This window comes from Anabrus simplex, chromosome 6, assembly GCF_040414725.1.
Source record: "Anabrus simplex isolate iqAnaSimp1 chromosome 6, ASM4041472v1, whole genome shotgun sequence".
NCBI classification, from domain to species: domain Eukaryota; kingdom Metazoa; phylum Arthropoda; class Insecta; order Orthoptera; family Tettigoniidae; genus Anabrus; species Anabrus simplex.
Genome location: NC_090270.1, coordinates 335,434,589 through 335,458,275, shown reverse-complemented (window position 1 = coordinate 335,458,275; position 23,687 = coordinate 335,434,589). Strand labels below are relative to the sequence as shown.

The 23,687-nt window shown below is 38.4% G+C and overlaps 1 protein-coding gene across 1 annotated transcript in view; it reads right to left on the bottom strand.

The window, feature by feature from the left end:
- Window positions 1-23,687, bottom strand: part of LOC136876016 (kinesin-like protein KIF19) — a 379,867-nt gene that overhangs the window by 39,301 nt on the left and 316,879 nt on the right. The window contains exons 10-12 of the mRNA XM_068228307.1: window positions 11,746-11,930; window positions 9,004-9,161; window positions 3,191-3,404 (exon numbers count right to left, since the gene is read on the bottom strand). Coding sequence (XP_068084408.1) covers window positions 3,191-3,404; window positions 9,004-9,161; window positions 11,746-11,930 — 557 coding nt within the window. The remainder of the gene's footprint in view (window positions 1-3,190; window positions 3,405-9,003; window positions 9,162-11,745; window positions 11,931-23,687) is intronic.

The window sequence follows — 23,687 nt, the reverse complement described above, 5'->3', positions numbered from 1 at the left end:
CTCCTTTCAACGTCACAATATGTTATTGGTGCATATTTAAATAATATTAAAACACTGCTGTCGAGTATGCACTCATCTTGAAATGTACTGGTACCTTCTCTTCTAAGAACATCATTTATCTTGCACACACGGCAAAAACCGTTACTTCGATTAAGAACGTTTTGAAGTTTCCGTTTTACACTGACACCAACTATTCCATATGATTGTTGTGCTGAAAGTTCAACACTTCTCACAATTTCAATACTTGCATGAATTTCTAAGCTAGCAGCTTCTAAACGAGTAATTGCACTCTATATAATTTCAAAGTTTGACTTAATATTTGCCAGACTTTCTGACAAACTGTTGGAAAACAATTCCTGCGCAATCTTGATAGAAAAAGCAGAGTATTCCACTTGAATTCACTACAGATGTGATACAGAAAAGCAGTTTTTTGAATACTAGTTCTCATTTGGAAAGTTGACGATGATTTTGCACAGCTACGGCTGTTGCCAAACTGCCAAAATATGAGCAAAATGTGACGTTTCTACGAAAATAGCTCAAAATATGACCTTATGACAAAATGTAGCCAAAATATGTATCTATATGACAAATAAAAATCACTCAATTGTGATGATAATCATCTGATTTGCACCAAAATCCAATCAAGCAAGAAAATAGAGACAAAGAAAAAAATATGACTTTTCCTAAATATCGAAGCCCAATTAATAATATTATTAATATTAATAATATTTCTGCATTTTCTGCATTGTTTAAAGGAATATTATTGCAATACATTGCCTTTGCTGGCAGGACCTAGTGTTTACAGTGCACTATGTCTTCTGGTATGGGCTAGAGTAATTTTGTTACTTTCATTGATCTGTCTCTGTCTTATCCTTGGCTTTGACAATATGAAAGTGACTGAGGTATGAGCGATGCTAGTAATGCCATTCATTCTGCAGCCAGTCCCTGCTATGAATGGTGTGAAAATGTTGCTCATAGGGTCAGTTGGTGCATGCATTTCAGTGGGCTTGGCAGACTGATATGTAATAGCAACTTCTGGCTCGGTGAGGAAAGCATTGGGAAACTACATCACTCCTCATTTCCGTAGTATGCGTCTTCAGTGACACCTAGGCTGTTTATGACAGCTGTTGGCGGACCTGTGGAGGATCGGGCTAAATACTAACATACATACAGAAGAAAAATGGGGGAAATCGAAAAATGGAGATATCGGCGTGACAGTGAAAGACTCCCTAGGCCTCGAAAACCTAATACTGCTGGGTCGGAAAAGAACAAGAGTTGACCAGATAGTCTTTGTCTGACCCTGTAATAGTTGAGAGGCGAGTTCCTCAGGGCAGTGATATCGGACCTTTATGTTTTCTTATATATATAAATGATATGAGTAAAGGAGTGGAATCGGAGGTAAGGCTTTTTGCGGATGATTGTTATTCTCTATAGAGTGATAAATAAGTTACAAGATTGTGAGCAACTGCAACGTGACCTCGAAAATGTTGTGAGATGGACAGCAGACAATGGTATGTTGATAAACGGGGCTAAAAGTCAGGTTCTGAGTTTCACAAATAGGAAAAGTCCTCTCATTTTTAATTACTGCGTTGATGGGGTGAAAGTTCCTTTTGGGGATCATTGTAAGTATCTACGTGTTAATACAAGGAAAGATCTTCACTGGGGTAATCACATAAATGGGATTGTAAATAAAGGGTACCGATCTCTGCACATGGTTATGAGGGTGTTTGGGGGTTGTAGTAAGGATGTAAAGGAGAGTGCATATAAGTCTCTGGTAAGACCCCAACTAGAGTATGGTTCCAGTGTATGGGACCCTCACCAGGATTACCTGATTCAAGAACTGGAAAAAATCCAAAGAAAAGCAGCTCGATTTGTTCTGGGTGATTTCCGACAAAAGAGTAGTGTTACAAAAATGTTGCAATGTTTGGGTTGGGAAGAATTGAGAGAAAGAAGAAGAGCTATTCGACTAAGTGGTATGTTCCGAGCTGTCAGCGGAGAGATGGCGTGGAATGACATTAGTAGACGAACAGGTTTGAATGGCGTAAGTAGGAAAGATCACAATATGAAGATAAAGTTGGAATTCAAGAGGACAAACTGGGGCAAATATTCATTTATAGGAAGGGGAGTTAGGGATTGGAATAACTTACCAAGGGAGATGTTCAATGAATTTCCAATTTCTTTGAAATCATTTCGGAAAAGGCTAGGAAAGCAACAGATAGGGAATCTGCCACCTGGGCGACTGCCCTAAATGCAGATCAGTATTGACTGATTGAAAAAATCTGACAGTCTACTAAGTAAGTAAGTAAGTAAGTAAGTAAGTAGAGTTTTCTAAAATACTGCCATATATATTTACACTATTTTGATCATGTAACATGTGCATTGCAATTACAGAACAACAAAAATAATGAAAATGATATTAAAAAAATTGTTCAATAATAATAGTAATAACTATAACGAAAATGGGAGCTCTTATGAAATTTTATTGATATATTTTTATGTGATGACAGTGGTTTGGAAAGCAATATTAGCGAAGATACTCAGAGTGAAGATGATATTGAAGTTATGTAATTATAATTTAATTCACAAATGGAATGATATTATTGTCATCCATATATAAATTCAAAACAACTTCTTACATTTCATTATGATTGGAATTCGTTTTACAGCCTGCCACCATGTTCCCATGCATTTCACATTTGCGTGAATACAAAAGAATGTCCGCATATTAGTAAAGTTTTCTGTTTTTTTTTGTTTTCAGACATGAGTGATTACGATTACATAAAATATCGAAAATATCACTTTCATAAAGCATGTGTTTGCCAGGAGAAACCATGTTTTAGAGTACATTGAGTGACAACATCTAATAATGCACACTCGTCGAAAATATAAAAAATTCTCTGACTTAGACTGATAATACTGCCATCTGTTGAGATACTCTTGTAACTAATACATGAAGAAACATGATGTAGCTTCCAGAATGAGTGTATAGCTTGTTCTTGATTTTTAGTGAATTGTCAAACCTTCCTATGGGCTATGCTTGCAGCACGTCATGAACAACATTATGGCCACTGCAAGCTCACAATTAGACTGGAATGAGTTAAGAGAACTATTTCTAAGACATTTATTAATTGAGTCACTTTATAATAACTAATGTATAAATAAATTAAATTGATACATTATATAGATTTACCTTCCATAAGTTGTCTTTGCCGAGTGATAATCTCCTCACAGAGTTGCCGCTGCCGGTCGTAACGTAAGATAAGGATGTCTCTCCGACGCAGCTCGTGTTGCTTGATGAGACGCTCACTTTGGAGGGCCATCTTCTCGACTTCTAGCTCATGCACACGACACATTAATGCCAACAGCTCACGTTCCTCGTCTGAACTGATACGTGATGGCAGCTCCTAAGCAACATGAAGTTCCAAATATGGTGTATTGGTCTGATAATGTTTGATTCCCAAAATGATTCTTCACATTCAAGTAAGCAGAGTTGGGAACTAACTGAGTACAAGTAATTGAATTACATTTATAGTTGTTTTTATTTGTAATTGTAACTTTTTACTAAAAGTAATTTTTGTTGGTAAGAAAACACACACACACACACACCTTTATAGACCCTTAAGCCTTTCAGCATTCAGTCTGCAAGCCTCTGTGAATTTACTAAATGTCGCCACAATCCTCTATTTGCAACTAGTGCTGTGGCGTCATTTAGTTCTATACCTCTTATCTTTAAATCGTTAGAAACTGAATCGTCATCTTGGTCTCCCTCTACTTCTGTTACTCTTTCTAACAGGGTCCATTATTCTCCTAGGTAACCTATCCTCCTCCATTCTTCTCCAACCATTGTACCTTTAAAAGTTAAGCTGAATTCATCTGCGAAGAACTTTAATAAAGAAGAAAAGACTAGGAAACATTTTAACTTGCTGATGAGAAGGACATTCAATAGAGTAAAAACGGCATTTGTAGTTTGGTCCCACATGAGGGAGCACGGCATTTGTCGGTTTAGACTAGTACTGAAGACTTAAGTGCTTACTGATGTAATATGATATCTGGCGGTGTTTTCTTGGAACTTTTTTAACTTATTTAAATAGTGTCACTGTACAAATCCTAGTTTGGGATGGTGGTGGTCTCTGACGGGAATGCTTATACTCTCTGCAGTGTAAGAGTTTGGCATGCTGGGCTGAGTGGCTCAGATGGTTGAGGCGCTGGCCTTCTGACCCCAACTTGGCAGGTTCGATCCTGGCTCAGTCCGGTGGTATTTGAAGGTGCTCAAATACATCAGCCTCATGTCGGTAGATTTACTGGCATGTAAAAGAACTCCTGTGGAACTAAATTCCGGCACCTTGGCATCTCCGAAAACCGTAAAAGAGTAGTTAGTAGGACGTAAAGCAAATAACATTATTATTATTATTATTATTATTATTATTATTATTATTATTATTATTATTATTATTATTATTATTATTAAGAGTTTGGCATGCCGTTAGCCTATAGGTTACAGCCTAGCGTAATGCTTGCTGCCAATGTGGATAGGCCTAGTGGTTTGTGCTCTTCATAGCTGTAAATATGTTTGGTTTTTGTAAATATAACTGTGAATATATTTTCGACAACTGCTTGAGAAACACTTTGAAATTAAAAACAACAGAAGGAATGTTGCACGCCTGATTGGAGGTGGGACACAAGATCCATTACGGCTAGAAGGTCGCTATTTTATGAGGCCACTCCTACAAAGCGAATCAAAGAAGTGTAAACTTCTCAGGCAATACTATGTGTGCAAACACACCACCCGATCAGGACAGAGGAGGAAAGAAACGAGCTACGAGGGATCTACGTGTGAGGTCGCTCTCTGCATACATCATTGCTTTGAACAGTATCATTAATTTAAAAAAGTTGTGAAATGACAGTGTTTTCTAAATCCAAAATGTGTTTTCATGTCTCTCAAATTCTCTCAAAGTTGTAATAAATAAGTTCATTGTAATTTTAAAACAATTCTTACTCCCAGAGGTTGTTTACCGCTCAAATACGTACTCAGATACGGCCGACATTATTGCACAGCATATGTTGTGCGAACTTGTCAAAAGTTTAAATGGTAATTGAATGGTAATTTACTTGGAATAAAATTGTAATCATTACATTCTAACAGGCTGATTGATATACATCACACAGAAGCAGAAACAGGGAAAAACAAATGATGACAGTGATTTGTTTAGTTGTATTACAGCACAACCAGTAACTTCATTTGTGCATGAGGTACTCTCTTACTTCTCCAGTACTTCCAAAGACATCATTCTTATACTAATGATGTTCTTAAAATTAAACACAGGTATTCTTTCAAATGCCCCAGTAAATGAAAAAAATTATGTCCCCCCCAAAGACATCTAGGCTTAGCGATGAGAATCTTAAGAACCAGGTAAAGTAAGAAAAAAATAAAATAAAAAATAAATGAAATGCTGAAAAGTTATTAATAAAAATTTAAAAAATATATATATATTTTTAGTCACTACTGATCTGCATTTAGGGCAGTCACCCAGGTGGCAGATTCCCTATATGTTGTTTTCCTAGTCGTTTCAAAGAAAGTGTAAATTTCTCCCTTGGTAAGTTATTCCATTGCCTAACTTGCCTTCCTAAAAACAAATATTTGCCCCAATTTGTCCCCTTGAACTCCAGTTTTATCTTCATATTGTGATCTTTCCTACTTTTAAAGACACCACTCAAACTTATTTGTATACTAATGTCATTTCACGCCATCTCTCCGCTGACAGCTCAGAACATACCGCTTACAAGGGAACATCAGCAATGGTTAAGTCTCTGATCATGATGAAACTTGGAAAACACATTGAGGTACACATAAAGAAGATGACAGCATCAATTTTGGGTCCGACATTCATTAGGACCACTTGCTGCTTGTTGTTTTAAGGGGCCTAACATCGAAGGTCATTGGCCTCATTAGGGGATTAACTAAGGGGCCTAAAAGTTGAGACATGACAAGTTCCACGCGAACAGCGATGAATACCTGCTGGCCAATACTAAGCCGGCACACTTCCTGCCTGGTACCACACCTCTGCACCTCCTCTCCTAACCCCTCCTTCTGTTCGCCGCCACACGTTTCCCTTCTTCCCGTGCCTGGCCGCCTGCTCAGCTGTTGAATGGGACTGGCGCTATACTTTGCGTACTCTATCAGTCTTCCTCATAGCTCTCCTTTGTAATTCCCACATTGTATTTGTCAGTTTACTTTTTCTGAAAGGTTTATAAAAAAACATTTGTGATGATTCCTTAAGCGTAATGTTGTTGAGCATGTCAAAAATTATTTTTCACCTTCAAGCAAATCATGAAAGTCAAGGTGAAGGTGGTCTGCTGAACTTTCGCGAGCTGCAGCGTTATGACGCGATGGTAATGATGGGATAGAAAGAATGTTAAGACTGGGAAGATAATGGCTGTTGCCTTAATTAAGGTCAGCTGCAGCATCTGCCTGGTGTATAAACATTTCTTTAGAAAACTGATGTCCCTGCCTATTTTGGCAATTTGAAAATAATCTGCCTGGTGTGTAAATAAGAAACGATGGAAAAAAAACCAGGATTTGCCTTGTGTAAAAATGGCAAACCATACAGAGGAAACCACCTTCAGGGTTGCTGGCAGTTGGGTTTGAACCCACTATCTCCCAAATGCAAGCTCACAGCTGCATGCCCCTAACTGCACAGCCAACACTATGAGATGTTTCAAATAGATTTCACGTCACCACTTTGTTGTCAAATACACGCTAAGACCATGTAAATTTGAGTTGCTGTAGACATGTATATAAGACTATTTTTTTAATATGCTAATTTTACTGTTTAACTTTCATTCCTTACTAGGCTGAATATGTCCTCAGGAGGGATGAAACATGCACACATAACTTCGCTTTAAGAATAAAAACTTTTGTAAGTATTGTAAAGAAGGAACAACTCCATCCACAGACCATCATTATTAAAAATTTTAAGAGATTTTGGACTTCACCCAAAGCTAATCAAATTGATTGAACCTACTCTAACTAATACAATTTCTAAAATTAAGTTCAGAGGGGAACTTTCCGAACCATTCTTGGTAACAACTGGTTTAAAACATGGTGACAGATTGTCACCTCTTCTTTTTAACTGTGCACTAGAGTACATCATGAGGGAATGGTACAAGAACAACTCAAAAAATATAAAAATTGGAACCCAGAAGGATAACATACATTTGAACTGTCTAGGATTTGCTGATGATCTACCTCTTCTTCCAAAGATATTCAGGAAACAAAACAACAAATACAATCTTTACAGGAAATGGATCAAAATATTGATTTGAAAATTTCATTTGAAAAAACAGAAATTATGCTAACTCAACTTTTGCTTGTAAACAAAATCAAGCTGGGAGACCAAGAAGTAAAAAGTTTAGAAAAATTTAAATATTTAGGTGAAATAATCACATACAACGTGAACAAGAAACCAGCATGGCAAAATAGAATATATAAATTGGTTACAGCACAGCATCTTACCGAGAATACATATAATAAAAAGTGTGTCTCAGTAGCAACCAAATTGAAACACTACAAAACAGTCACCCAGCCACAAATTACTTACGCATTTGAAACATTATTGAAAACAACAAACACAGTTGCAATAGATAGAGTACTCGTTAGCAAGGAGAATAGTAAGAACCTGTTTAAATAAAAATTATCAAGTAAGTGGAGTCTGGAGACTAGCTTCCAATGAGAGTGTTTATAAAGAAATAGAACCTGTGACTAGCACAATGAAAAAGAAATGAATATCATTGTTAGGGCATCTAATATGGTCACCAAAAAATAGAATCAGCAGAAAAATTATGGAAGGGTAAGAGTAAGAATAATATTAGATAGATCACAGAACTTAAAGATGACATGAGAGAGTTGCATATTACAATAGAAGATTTAAAATACAAAACATATAACTTACACTCAACATATTGAAAGATAAACACACTAGACTACAGACAAAAATCAACAACCAGAGAATAGGAAGAGTGATTCCAGAAGCAGAAAGAAAATAATGTTGTGAAAGGATTAAACAGTATTGGGCTGACAAAAATAAGTAAAACCTCCATAAACCTGACTAAGTAGTCCTATGACGAACGAACGAACGAACGAACGAACGAACGAACGAACGAACGAACGAACGAACGAACGAACGAACGAACGAACGAACGAACGAACGAACGAACGAACGAACGAACGAACGAACGAACGAACGAACGAACGAACGAACGAACGAACGAACGAACGAACGAACGAACGAACGAACGAACGAACGAACGAACGAACGAACGAACGAACGAACGAACGAACGAACGAACGAACGAACGAACGAACGAACGAACGAACGAACGAACGAACGAACGAACGAACGAACGAACGAACGAACGAACGAACGAACGAACGAACGAACGAACGAACGAACGAACGAACGAACGAACGAACGAACGAACGAACGAACGAACGAACGAACGAACGAACGAACGAACGAACGAACGAACGAACGAACGAACGAACGAACGAACGAACGAACGAACGAACGAACGAACGAACGAACGAACGAACGATGGAGGAACTTTTAATGTTATCTTTAAACTGTTTAGCCAAGTCTCTCAGTCTCTATCTATGACTTGATTACTAGATTGTAAAGAATACAATTTTATTTCATGAGTAAGTATTACATTATTATAAACATAACCATGATTTTACAAAAATCTATTACCAGTACAAGTTTCACTTAATTATTTACTCTATTATGCACTTCAGAGACTTTATTCCATCATCAGGTGACATTTCACCTCCGAAATGCATAGCAGAGTAAATAACTATATAAGACTTGTGACTAGTAACAGTTTTTCTTATTTCAGAAAGTAACGGTAGGTAAAAATTACTATAAAAGTACTTGTTACGATTAATTCAGTTGTACTCATTTACTTCCCAACTCTGTAGGTTACATTTCCTGTTATCTTATTACTTACATTTTCAAGTTCTATTCCATGCTTGCGAACATCTTCAAGCTCCTTCTCAGCTTCCGCTCTCATTTCAGCGTATCGCTCTTGTTCCTTCTCGATGTATGCCAACTCTGTCCAAGCTTGGTGCAGAATGTTGTCACCAGGTGATTCTGTGTCTGAGGAATCTGTGGCAGACAGTGTATATATAAATGATCATGCAAGTGTACAATCTGTTAAGTCATTTTCATAAGACAGTCTTAATATAACAGAGTTTTTGTCTCATTGTGGAGATAGCCTCAGTGTCGCAAGCAAGAATATCCATTAATTGAATTATAGAATGGAATTTGCAAAAATTTGCTGAAGATTAAATAAAAAAACAACTTCAGATTACAGTAAGTTACTTTATTCACAAATGCTCTCCACTTCTTATGATGATAGATAATCACTGGCAAGAATGTTGATTTGATATATTATGTAAGTCAGCAAACATACTGCTATATTTTTACAGTAAGATTGTGACAGTAGATCTATCGATCTATTGCATTGCCACAAAAGAATAGAATATTATTTGACTTTCAGTTTACTATGAAAAGATCCACAGCCTGTTTCCAGTCATTCGACTGGATCATGAATGAAATGAATGAAGCCCCATCTAGCAGTGAGGATAGAAATTTGTGTTAAGTGCCAAAGCCTGTCTCAGTCCTCTGGGGCAATGATTAATCACTGACAGATGAAAGGAAATGATATTGGGGAGTGTTACTGGAATGAAAGATGACAAGGAAAACTGGAGTACCTGGAGAAAAATCCTGCTGCATCTCCACTTTGTCCAGCACAAATCTCATGTGGAGTGACCGGATTCGAACCACAGAACCCAGCGGTGAGACGCCCGTGCATTGTCACCTAAGCCATGGAGGCTCACAACTTTTAGTTTACTGTACTGTTTTATTAATAATAATAATATTTGATGCCATTCCAATAGTTTTCTAGAATGTGTTTAGAAAATCATAGAAGAAATTCACTTGCAGAATACTTGCTACAGCACCAAAATTAAAATCTTGAGGCTCCTATCAATACATCTCAATATTGAACAATTGTGCTGGGTGTTTTGATATGTTGCAAAACAAAAGGAGTGAATGTTACATGAAAATACACAATACAAAGTTGTATCATAATACATATAAAATGTTTTATTGAATTATTTATATCAGTGCCTAATGACAGAGAATAATGATAGATGGTTCATTTTGCATATTTTAGTCTTTTATTGTTTGAGTCATCAGTCCATAGATTAGTTTTATGTTTTCCTTGTCACCCTATCCTGTGCTAACATCCTACATCTGCTCTAATCTGCCTGTCAATATTCATACCTTGGTCTACCCCTACTGTTCTTACTGCCTACACTTCCCTTAAAAATAGGGTGACCAGATGTAAATAGATATAAGAGAGGACAAAACCTCAATCAAATATAAATGGGATTCTTGTTCCTGAACATCAACAGTCAGTAGGACTGGCCCCGCGCTTCTGCTATGCTTAGGCGGGATTGTTAGGAGTGGGGGGAGCGTATTGTTAGATATTTCCTGCCGTTTCATCAGTAACGCTCACGATGTTGGAGCAACAGGTGCACCCCTCCACTGCACAATACATAATTATAAAATTTCTTGCTCGTGAAGGAGTTACAGCGGTGGTTATTTGCCAGAAATTGACTGCACAGTTCGGTGATCAAACATGTCGTGGACGTGTGTATGTAAGGAGTGGTGGAGGAAAGGGGAGGCAGCACCAGGCAGAGAAGGTGGTGTTTGGTATGGTGGAAGAGGCAGCCTTGGACTCAGAGATAAATATGAGTATAATCTAAAGAGGCCAATGCTTCGGGCAGATGAGGCTCTTTAGAATGGCTGATGGTTCCTTGGTGGAGGTAATACCACAAAAGTGCATCTAGCAGCGTCTGCACTCCATGTTAGGGACAGTTACAAAAGGCATATGTTTCCCCGTGATAGGGGTGGCCTGAAAATCTCCTGGCAGTAGGTATGAAATGCCTTTGGATGTACCGAGCACATCATACTAATAGCTTATAAAATGACTGAAAGTGAATTGAGGCGTTGGAAATGATTAGGGTGTACCATAGAAGCGACACACAGTTCCTGGTGTCATCGTCCTGGGGAATTGTGAGAAATAGAAAACTGTAAAGGTCCTTGATTCGCAACCCAACCCAGAAGACTGGAAATGGAAAAATAAAAAGAAGATTCATTATAATTATTATTTGTTCAAAGCATCCAAACTGTAACATTAGAGCCAATGACCACATCTCAGAAACTACAAGTACAATAAATAAATATAACATGTAAAACAATGTTATGATAACTTCCAAAAATGGCTTTCACGGCTGCAGATCTTAAAATCATGGGAATAGAACCAACTTTTGGGTGGTTAGGTCATGTGAATTTGCAGAGTGGAAATTGTATTTCCATGGGGAGTACATATTTTTCAAAATGGAGAATTCACTTCTCCTTTAGCAGGTTAGCAATCCCTATATTTTGCTGACATGGTGGGACCACTCAGTTGGTCCACCACTGCTAAACAGAGTCTTGGAGGGGCATGCCAATCCAAGTGATCAGTCCAAATGGTACGTCTGGGTGAAACTCTGCAAGTGCACATGGACTAACCACCCAAAAGCTGGTTCTATTCCCATGATTTTATTATGATAACTAATTTCTCATTGATGGTTATTAAATTTTAAATGCACTGTAGAGTCTATCCATACTGGTATCTGACCTCTGTCCATGTCGAGCTCAGGATCTGTGTTTGGCCTCTGTTCCTGTCGCCACCTAGTGCTTGCATTACGTTGGTTTTTGTACAGTTTGTTATTTTGAGATTCCCACTGAGAGATCAAGAGATGCTGTCGTTCAGCCTCGGCTGCCAAACCCAATAGAGCACTGTCCAGTTCCATGAGATGTCGCCTAGAATTCAGACAAGCTGTTAGACATTGTCAACAACAGCTAATCAGCTTATAGTATCAAGCAGTCAGTAATGAGTTGTTAAGGTAGATAATACTAAGATTATGCAGATTTCTTGAAAGCCATACTACTTGCTGAGGAAGAGCAAGAATTCCTGATAGTTGATCTGCAAGGAAACTCTTGCATGTTATAGTCATTGTTGTAAATTAAAAATTAAAAGGTGAATGTAATTCAAGTTGTCTGACAAGGATGTAGGACACCATCACTTGTACAAGTATCAGTTGTAAGGCTCATGACAAGAGAGTAACAAGGTAAATCTTGTTCTCCACTTGTTACAATAAAAAAGAAAATTCAGAATTAATTGCTAGTTATTCTTCCTCCAGTGTAGATGTTATAAGCTTATTTACAGCATTTACTATATCAGATATTTCACTCTTTCTATGATGCAACATCTTAGGTGTTAGAATCAAGAGCAAATTTAGGCACTTGTAACCTTGCAGAGAACCGGAAATTGGCACACAAATTCCAGAATGTGTAGTCGTACTGTGCTATGTTGTTAGACCTTGCTTTGGATAGATTTCCTGGTCTTATCCCTGACATTGTCTAATCACACTAGGAATGCCACATCATAGTATTGGTGTGTGGTGGCTCCATCTACATTAAAACGACTCCATAGACTTAGTGACCAATCATTACATTCTCTCTTTGCTCCTTTTAAGTTTGTATAACCTCGTTGTTGAATGTATGTTTATCAAGATGTTTATGTAGGTTTGTTTATTTCTGGTTGTTAATTGTGTGTGGTGCTGTGTTAACAATAAATCATTGCTTTTTACCGTTTTCATTCTTGAGTAGCAATTTAAGAACACGAGTCAAGTTAGCTTACTCTAACAGTGGTGACCAACGTGATGAAATAAAAACGTGTGCATTCAAGTGTTGTGCAGTGTAACCGTTGACTATTGTGTTTCTGTAAAAATGCCTAACACTGAGAATACGGAAGGAACCCTATCAACAGACATTTACAAGAATAGAAATGCACATATCGCATGCATCTCGGTAAAAATACCACCAATTTGGTGAAAGAACGTAAAATTATGGCTGATGCAACTCAAAGCACAATTTGCTACGGCCAGTATTTTGGCAGAATTGACAAAATTTAATTACATAATAGGATCGCTAGAGCCTGATATTGTAGAGCTTGTAAGTGACTTTCTGAATTGACCATTATCCAATACACCTTTTACAGACCTCAAGTCTCGTCTTATAATTGAATTTGAGGAATCAGAAGGATGAAAGTTAACCAAACTTTTAACAGAAATCGAACTTGGTGATAAGAAGCCTAGTCAGTTACTCAGAGAAATGCGAACCCTTGCTGGAACACAAGTTCAGGATGACTTTTTAAGAACCATTTTCATGCAAAGATTACCAGTACATTTAAGGTCTATATTAGCATCTTCCAGTGATACACTGGATAACCTAGCAACAATTGCAGACCAGATATTGGATTACTCAAGTCCTAGCATACCTGCTATTCAGTCGCAACCATCAGCATCACCCACCGATAGGATTTCTAGGCTTGAAGAACAGATTGAACAATTAACATTATCAATAAATGGTATTCTGAATCGACCACAGTATCGTTCTTGCTCAAAGTCCCGCTCACCTCACCGTAAACATTATCAACCACGTGGTTCATTATGCTAGTACCATTCCACATACCGACAAAAGGTGAAGAAGTGTACTCCCCCATGCAGTTTTACTCTTACTTCTTTTGATTCGGGAAATGCTTAGGCCCCTCATTAGAGGTGGCACATAGTGATGTGGACCATGTAAATTCTCGCCGCTTATTCATTACAGACTGCTCCTCTGGCAGGCGATTTCTGATCAATTCAGGAGTGGATTTGTTCGTTCTTCCTCCCACAACATAAGATAAAAAGCGTGCTTGCAAACGCCTTCTATATGCAGCTAACAGGACACCAATCAAAACGTATGGCGAGCGCTTAATTCCACTTGACTTTGGTTTGAGACGATCTTTTTTGTGGCCATTCACAATAGCTGATGTTCAGCAACCTCTCCTCGGTGCTGACTTTCTTAATAACTATGGGCTGTTACTTGATATAAAACACAAAAGACTCATAGATGGCACAACTAATTTATCAACCCACGCACTACCAGTATCGTCCCCTGTTGCAGGAAGTGTTCATTTCCTCGACCCTCACAACAAATACTCTGTTCTACTCCAAGACTACCCAGGCCTACTTTGGGACAATCCAGCATTTACTGCAACCGATATACATTTTTTCCACACCATCTCTACAATTGGCCCACCAGTCGCTGCCAAAGCGAGAAGACTGTCTTCCGATAAACTTTCTCAAGTGAAGATAGAGTTCCAGAAAATGATCAACTTGGATATCTGCAGACCTTCAAAGAGTCCTTCATCCAGACCTCTCCACATGGTACAGAAAGAAGATAGCTCATGATGATCCTGTGGGGACTACAGGGCCCTCAATGCCATCACAGTTCCAGGCAGGTATCCTATACCTCATCTCCAAGACTTCAATACCAGACTATCAGGTAAAACAATTTTTTCAAAGATCGACCTAATCAGAGGTTTCCACCAAATCCCAGTCGCAAAAGATGACGTGGCCAAGACAGCTATTATAACCCTGTTTGGTTTATTTGAATTTGTCAAACTTCCATTTGGTCTATGAAATGCTGCCCAATCCTTCAAAGGTAAAATGGACTCCGTTTTGAGAGATTTGGACTTTATGTTTTGCTATCTCGATGATATCCTGATTGCATCTCAAAATGAAGAAGAGCACGAGCATCACTTAAGAATTCTCCTTGAACGACTGCATAAATACAGTATCAATGTGAATATTTCAAAATGTGTTTTTGGTGCCTCAGAAATTTCCTTCCTAGGCTACAGTGTGTCATCTTCGGGCATTAAACCACTCTCTGACCGTGTTGATGCTATTTGCTCATTCCCACAACCTCGTACTATTGCTGTCTTGAGACAATTTCTTGGATTAGTAAATTTCTATCGCTGATCATTATCAGACACAGCTGCTACTCAACGCTTAAGGCCACCACACACAGAAAGCTAGGCTAAGCTAAGCTAAGATACGCGGTGTTGTGAAAAATATCGCTCCAAATACATTTAAGTACGATGAGACACACAGGCCGCTATGCTAAGCTATACTATGCCAAGCTAAGCTAAGCTAAGCTAGACACATCGCTAGGCAGGCGATTTCCTTGGCTGTAGCTGGCCTGGTGCATGCGCTTTTCATTTCTGAGCAGTTGGTCTGGCGGGCTGTTGTGTGTGTTTAGAGTTTCGTGTTAGTCACTTCTGGTAGTACTTCAATATTTTAATACAATGGATAACAGGCCAAAAGAAGAATGACTAACTGAGGAGGTGAAAAGGTATCCCTGCCTTTATGACACGTCATCAAATTACTACAGAGACTTGATAAGAAAGGAAAACTGTTGGCAGGAAATAAGTTCAGTACTTCAAATTGATTGTAAGTAGGCTACAGTACCATTTATAAATTAGCTATGTAATCATAATTTTGACAGTTCTAGTTGTTTGAGAAGAATACATTTTTAAAATGGCTTTACATACATTATTTACAATTTAGCAGATACAGTTGAAGCGCTGTTCTGCAACTGTATACCATACTTAAATATATCATCAGTTACTAAGAACGTGAAAGGTAAAATAATAGCATATATTGTTTTGGGTATAGAACTGAAAAACTTATGAAAATGACTGAGAGGCTGTTTTTTTAAGGAGGCACTGAAGAGACGAAAAGAGAGTAAAAGTGGATAGGAAGGGAAAAAATGGAGAGATTCCACAAACAAATGGAATTCCTTCTGCTTTTGATTGCCTTATATTTATATAAGAAGGTGAGCTGTCATTTTAATGCAGAAAATATTTTTTAAATGTTAAAAATCGATGAAGTTTATAAGTGAATGTATGTGTTGAGTATATTATCATTTAAAACACATGTAATTCATTCTAGGTTATAAGACAATAAGAACGTCTGGATTTGTTATGTTTTGCAGCTAAGATAACATTTCACTGATAAAATGAACATGAATAATTGCGTTTGAAGCACAAGGACCAGGACAGTTCAATATGCTCATTTTCCATAAACAGATCTCCATGTGTCATTTCTTAATATACGCTTGGATGTGTATTAATAGCTTAATTTTCCTTACAGCACACATTCAAACATTGACAGGCAGGAAACATATCGACATCAAGAGATAATTGAAGTAGCCACCCAGATTACTGAGAGTGCGGAATGTGATGACCTACACGCCTTATCACATATATCTGATTCATCATCTGTTCCGTCCGCCCCCACACCGACACAATCTCAGCCAGTGAACCCCTTCGAAAAAAGTAAAATCATGCCACCGAGCAGTAGTGCAGAGAGAGTAATTGATTATTTACAACAGCGAGACAATAAAAGTGCTGCCTACCGAGCTCGATAGCTGCAGTCGCTTAAGTGCGGCCAGTTTCCAGTAATCGGGAGATAGTGGGTTCGAACCCCACTGTCGACAGCCCTGAAGATGGTTTTCCGTGGTTTCCCTATTCCACACCAGGCAAATGCTGGGGCTGTACCTTAAGGCCACGGCCGCTTCCTTTCCATTCCTAGGCCTTTCCTATCCCATCATCACCATAAGACATCTGTGTCGGTGCGACGTAAAACAAATAGAAAAAAAAAAAAAAAAGTGCTGCCTAGCATAGTTTAGCTTAGCTTTTTAACCGTGTCACAGCACACCACAGCTTGGCATTGCTTAGCAAAGCATAGCGTAGCCTAGCTTAGCTTAGCTTTCTGTGGCCTTTACTCTTCAGTCTTTGTAAAGACACACGCAAGCGTGATTGCAGAGAGGTTAACTGGACACCTGAAGCAGTACAATCCTTCACACAACTTAAGGAACAGATAGCAAATGCCACCCTTCTGGCATATCCATCAGGTGACTTACCATTAGCCTTGCTGGTTGATGCATCTGACTTCATTACATCAAATCCGTGACACAAAGATGGAACCACTAGGATTCTTCTCAAAGACTTTCTCCAATGCACAGAAAATTATAGCATGTATGACCATGAATTATTGGCAGCTTATTCAGCTGTAAAGTACTTTCATCACTTACTAGAAGGCAGAAATTTTACCATCTACACTGACCACAAACCTTTGACATTTGCCTTTCAACAATGCCTTGATAAAGCATCGCCCAGACAACTTCGACATCTAGACTTCATTGGTCAGTTCATAACTGACTTACGGTGCCTACGTGGGAAAGACAATATTCCAGCTGACTTCTGTTCACGTATCTCATCCATTTCCATACCATCACAACTATCATTTGATGAAATTGCCCAAGCAAAGGCATCTGATGATGAACTTCGCCAACACAACAATCCACACAGACAACACTCTAGTTCAAGACCATTACATTACCATCAGGAGCTGAATTAATTGTTGATGTTTCTACAGGAGAACTCTGACCATTTTTGCCAAGTCAGTTCCGTAAATTTGCATTTGATGCATTACACAATATGGCCCACCCAGGTATTAATGCATCTATCAAACTTGTACAACAACGATATGTATGGCCGTCAATGAGACAGGATATTAAATTGTGGACTAAATCCTGTGTAGCCTGCCAGTGTTCCAAGGTCACAAGGCACACTACCAGCCCTATAGGCACCTATGAACCAGTGGACCACCGTTTTCCACATATTAATGTAGACATCGTCAGCCCTTTTCCTCCATCTGAAGGATACACCTACATCCCCAATATAATTGATAGTTTTTCAAGCTGGCCGGAAGCTACGCCCCTGATGGATATAACAGCTGAAACAGTTGCATATGCCCTGCTGCACACTTGGAAAGCTCGATACGGCATACCATTTGTTATCACCACTGACCGAGGCAAACAGTTTGACTGTTCTCTTTTCAGTAACCTGATGAAACTCCTAGGAATTCACGACATCAAAACAACTGTGTATCACCCGGCTGCTAACGGGAAGATCAAACGTTGGCATCGTTAACTAAAAGCTGCAGTGTGTACACAACTCTCCAGCAACTGGATGCCCCAACTCCTGCTAGTTCTTCTTGGTCTCCGATCTATCATCATACCTCACTTAGGTTCTACTCCTGCTTACTTGCCTATGGAGAACCAGTGAGGTTACCAGCAGACTTCGTGGAGGAGACGCCACCAATGACAGATGTATAGTCCTCTCCGTGTAAGGACGTACCCTAAGGGTGCAACCTTACCCTTTCTCCCCTGTAATATTAAGATAATGATTTATGGTTACTTTTCTTGCTGTTGGGTCTTTTTCAGTGTCGGTAACCATACAGTTTAGGGACCCTACTTGCCGATACGACGTCTTACATTTACCGTTAATCTGGCACGTTGGCAACGTTCAATCACTGCTCTAGCGTGAAGTGCGTGTTGCCACCGCATCGCCGAAAGTCACTAGTGATACATTTGCGAGAATATTTAAAGCATATTTTCTTTTTCTGTGGGATTGTAAATCTATTTGGCTAATACCAGGTAAGTAGGATTGTGGCATGTTCGGATAATGCATTTAATAACATAGTTTGTGTGAAATGATGAAAGTGCTCAAATACGCCAGTCTCATGTCTAGATTTACCGGTACATGAAATAACTCTTGCGGGACGAAATTTTGGCAGTAGAACTTATAACATTATTATTTTCAAATCCGCAGTGAACTTGAAAGATGACCTAAATTCCGTTCACGGAGCTTGGCACATTAGTATTCCTATATGTTTCCTGATAAGCTTGAAGATATAACCAGCCTGCAGGCTGAAAATATGCCCAATAATCTCTCTCCTTACTGGTTACCGGTATTGAAGAGAGAAGGAAATATTCGCGCAAAAGAAAGGGAAGTCATTGGATGTCTGGAACTTTTGAAAATCACACTGCAAAGACTTATTAAATAAATTGCATCGTTTAACACGCCCCTCTTTTCAAGAATATGGTTATAGTACGCCTACTGTATATCAAAATAAAGACAGATAATTTAAGTGAGAAAGTGTGTTTATTTCTTTAATTCCTCATTGAGGAGATATTCATAATTATCTTGATTTATTTCGTCTTATCTTTTATCATTTACTAGGGTAGGGAAACATTCATTATCGGTGTTTACATTGAGGTTAGTTTGTTATGGTTATGTCTGATGATTTTAATATGTAACCAGGCAGGTTGGCAGCAGTGTTCAGCCTTTACAAAAAAGAGAAAAGAAGAGCATTGGGCGGCGATATTTACTTTCTGGGGTATTTCCTTACGTGGCAATTACTATACCTTGCTTTGTCTTGAAACTCAAAGAGCACATCAAGTCCTTATGTCCAGTTCAACCAATACACCACTCAGTGAGAAAGACATTCATTCCCTCTGACCTTCTAACTTGTTCCCATGTATTTGTTTGTCATGACACAGTTCGGAAACCATTACAGCCAATCTACGATGGACCCTTCAAAGTACTTACTAGAAGAGAGAAACATTTTGTGATTCAATTACCTAATGGTGAACAGACTGTATCAATAGACAGACTGAAACCTGCTTTCCTTCTAGATGACAAATTTCCTTCACAAAATGGAAAACAACAGCCCACCTACCAAGAACTACAGAACAATCCTCCATCTCCTGCAGTAGAAGAGAAGTGTACCCGTTCTGGACGAACTGTTCACTTTCCAGCTAAATGCCTCTCCGTTATCACTGGGGAGGGAGTATGTAGTGGCTCCATCTACATTAAAATGACTCCAAAGACTTAGTGACCAATCTTTACATTCTCTCTTTGCTCTTTTTAAGTTTGTATAACCTCCTTGTTGAATGTATGTTTATCAAAATGTTTATGTAGGTTTGTTTATATCTGGTTGTTAATTGTGTGTGGTGCTGTGTTAACAATAAATCATTGCTTTTTACCGTTTTCATTCTTGAGTAGAAATTTAAGAGCACGAGTCAAGTTAGCTTACTCTAACAGGTGAAACATTTAAAATCATACTATATAATTATCATTATTTTGGTTTCTGCAACACAGAAAACTCAAGCTCTTATAGATTATCTTGTTTTCTTCATCCAAAATGAATGAACCTTTAGTTTAGAAAATGAATCATTAAATTAAGTAATGCATGTATGATGCAGCAATAACAACAACTGCAGCAGCAGAAAGCCTAAACCTGCAAAAACGTTTTAGATGCTTGTCAACATTAGCCAATTTGTAAATCTTGGTGAGTATGTGAAGATATTAAAAGAATTGTTCTGTTCACAAATTGAGCACATAGATATCTAGATTTTTCATCCATTGTCAAGCCATTGACTTCATTTTGAGGTAAGGAGATTATTCCTTGTGTTTTTAAAAGGGTAAAGAAAATGAATCAAGCCAATACCTATGCAATGTGGCGTATGCACCATTATCTAAATAAGAGAGATATGAACCTGGATGACATCGACAATGTTTTCATTACAGTGACAATAACAGACTGCACAATGCAGCCACAAGTGAAGACTTATCAAGATATTAGTGTGGAAACCAGCTGATCATATCAACCACTGCAACTCAGAATTTGTGCAAAAGGTGCTTCTGCACCTGAAAAGCTGCATTTCCCTTGAAGATGATGGTTTCCGAGAAGCTGTGAATATGTGGTTATCACCACAAATGGTATCATTCTACAAAGCAGGGCTACAAAAGCTGGTATCTCATTAAGTGTCAAAGTAATGGTGGAAATGATGTAAAAATGTACTCAAAATGATGTAAAATACAATGAAAATGAAATATTCTAAAAATTTGTTTCCTTTATCACTTTTATCATTTCCATTTTGGAAATGTCCCATAAAGATTTGTTAGTTATGATTAATTCCTGGTAAAGTATGGTAGCACACATCTGTTAACAAAAGGATGGTTACTGTTGAAGCCATTCAGAGGGCATAAACCTAAAATATGATAATTCATCTGATGACCATCCTGTTACTTCATAAGGCTCATATAATGTAACAAGAAACATCTTAATTGGAGCTATGATGCTGTCTTCAGCTCCCACTTGGAAGGCCAGTGTACAGTGAGACACCTGGTGACAAACGAGTGTACCACTACAGCTCCAACGGTAAAGCATTCTTAAAATCAAACCCTCATTATTGTAGAAGACTTCCTCCTGAACAGTCAAGATTTTCTTCTGAAGATACGGAGCAAATTTCTTTGTGAAACATAAAGTGTTTCATCTTGTTTTCTTCACATGGCAAAAGCCCAAAAGAGTATTATCATGTCTATCTCTTCCTTACATTTGCTTTAATATTTACACCATGTTAAACCAGTAGAGGTAGACACTGTCTTGCTAAGACTTTATGTTGTTAAGGTTGGACTTTATATGAAGCAGTAGCTACCAAATGAGTCTGAAAAGTTGCGTCTGGTGGAAATGTACTGAAGAACAACCAGTAGGCCTACACCATGAATATATGTGGATCACAGAGTGCATGCAATGCCAAGATGATGACAGCAGAACATCTTTTGTACAGTTAGGTGACTGTGAGTGCAAGGGCTAGTGGGGTGTTACACAGAATTGTAACTTGCATGGGATATGATGTATCAATTGTCCATAAGTGGTGGACATGATAAGAGGTAGAGGGTTTTCTTAGCAGATGTGCCCCACTAGTGCCATCCCAATGCACTGTTAAGTGCCTGGACTGGACAGCAAGATTGTTAAGGCCACTTTCAAATAGGGATAACAATTATCAGTGCAATAAGATCTGACATAGCCTCCCACATCTGTGCACAAACAATAAGTAATCAGTCATTCGAGACAGATCTGGTTTTCATGTTTTTCTGGCAAGTGCACCCTCAACACCAGTTCTTTGTTGAAATTATCTCCACTGGTTGGAAAGGTGTTTTTTCTGCCTTGGACAAAGCGAAGGCTTTGTGAGCGGGATTTTAAATGGTTGCTTGGGGACTAGGTGTTTGTGCCATTCCCAAAATCCCTACAGCTCACACACCACACTTAATACTACCCTGCATCACCATAACATGCAGTTTCCTATACATGACATATGTCGCCCACTCTTGTCAGAGGGTCTGCCTTATATGGGTTTCACCAGGCTAGCAACAGCCACACAAATTTCTTCTTCTTCTTCTTAACATACGCTCACAACTAAAATCGCAACAAAAAACATCAGCAATACTGAGTCACATAATTGCCTAAAACTGTTCACTGGTAACATCACAGCATTGTCAACAGCGCTTTGGAAAATCTCATTGCATTCTGATACATGAACAATGGTATAGCAGAAATTTCTTCCTCAATTACTGTTTTCAGCATGTCGATGTCTCATGATTTTTGAGCATAAACTATCTTCTTCAAATGCCCCCACAAGAAATAATCACAGGTTGTGAGATCGGGAGAGCGAGCAGTCGATTCTATCTACCCTCTCTTTTCTACACATCTGTCTGGTAATTCGCAATTCAAAATTTCCCACAATAGTATAGTGAGGGAGTGTACTGTGCTGCTGGAATACGCAATGTTGGTGCTGAACACTTTGCATTACCGGCATCACAACTTTGTTGGGTATTTCACCGTACCATTCACCGTTGACTGTCTCTCCCAAGATACACATACCTAGCAGTCCTTCCCATCCAATCATTGCCCAAACTGTCACTGATCTGCATTTCATGTGCTTCTCTTCATTAGTTTTATGATTTTCTCTCGCATAATAATGACAGTTGTGTCGATTAACATTCCCATTCACCTGGAACACAGCTTTGCCTGAAAAATGCAATTTTTTGTATCAAGAGTCATCAATTTCACATTCCCTTTACACAAATTCACACAGTTGGAACTTCACTCAGTTCATGTACATGAATCAGGTTGAAAGTTCTGTACTTCTCACATCTCAAAACAAGAGACACACTGGACTGACTGATGTCAGTTTCACATACATATTGGTATGTTGATTTCTGGGGCTATTCCCGAATGCTTCCATGATCCTTTGCGTTGTTGCTGCATCAGTGCTGCTGCAAGGCCTTCCAGGAGGTTTTCCCTTCTGAATATTTCCCGTTGATAGCAGTTTCCCATAGTTAATGGTAGCAATGTTATGTTAAAATCATGTCTCGCGTGTCTCACAGCCCCATGATCATTCTGAAAAAGCACATGCAGGTACGGCAACTTGCTGCTGCATATTCAGCACCATTTTGGTTAACAATGTAACAGATTTTATTGTTGCATTTTGTGTGTCAATAATAAAGAGTCTTGGCTCTCTGATGGTGCCATTCTTGCATCTGTAAGAGTTACAATCAAATATCAGCAATTGATAAAACATATAACTGTATTTCTGACATGTTTTATCTTTTTAATATACGGTACATACAAAATTATTGTATGGGACAAATTTATGAACAACTGTTTAAATATGAATGTGCCAATAACTATTTCCAATAGTATTTCTATTAGGTACTACTTATTAGTACATCCCACCTCAAGAACCAAAAATTCTGATAAGGAAATTATCTTAATGCACACTACACTGTAACCTATGCATAAAGTGAAAGCAGACTTAAGCCTGATTCTCAAAGAAAGAAAATGGGAAGGATCTATTGAACTACAGAAAGTTAGTTGCAAATCTATGTTCTATTCATTCAAATGCCCTAGCTTTTAACAAATAAAGGCTCAGGGAAGGAAGGTATATAAAAACAAACCTTTTCAAAATTGCTATAATAATATTGTTGTGGCTTCTGTA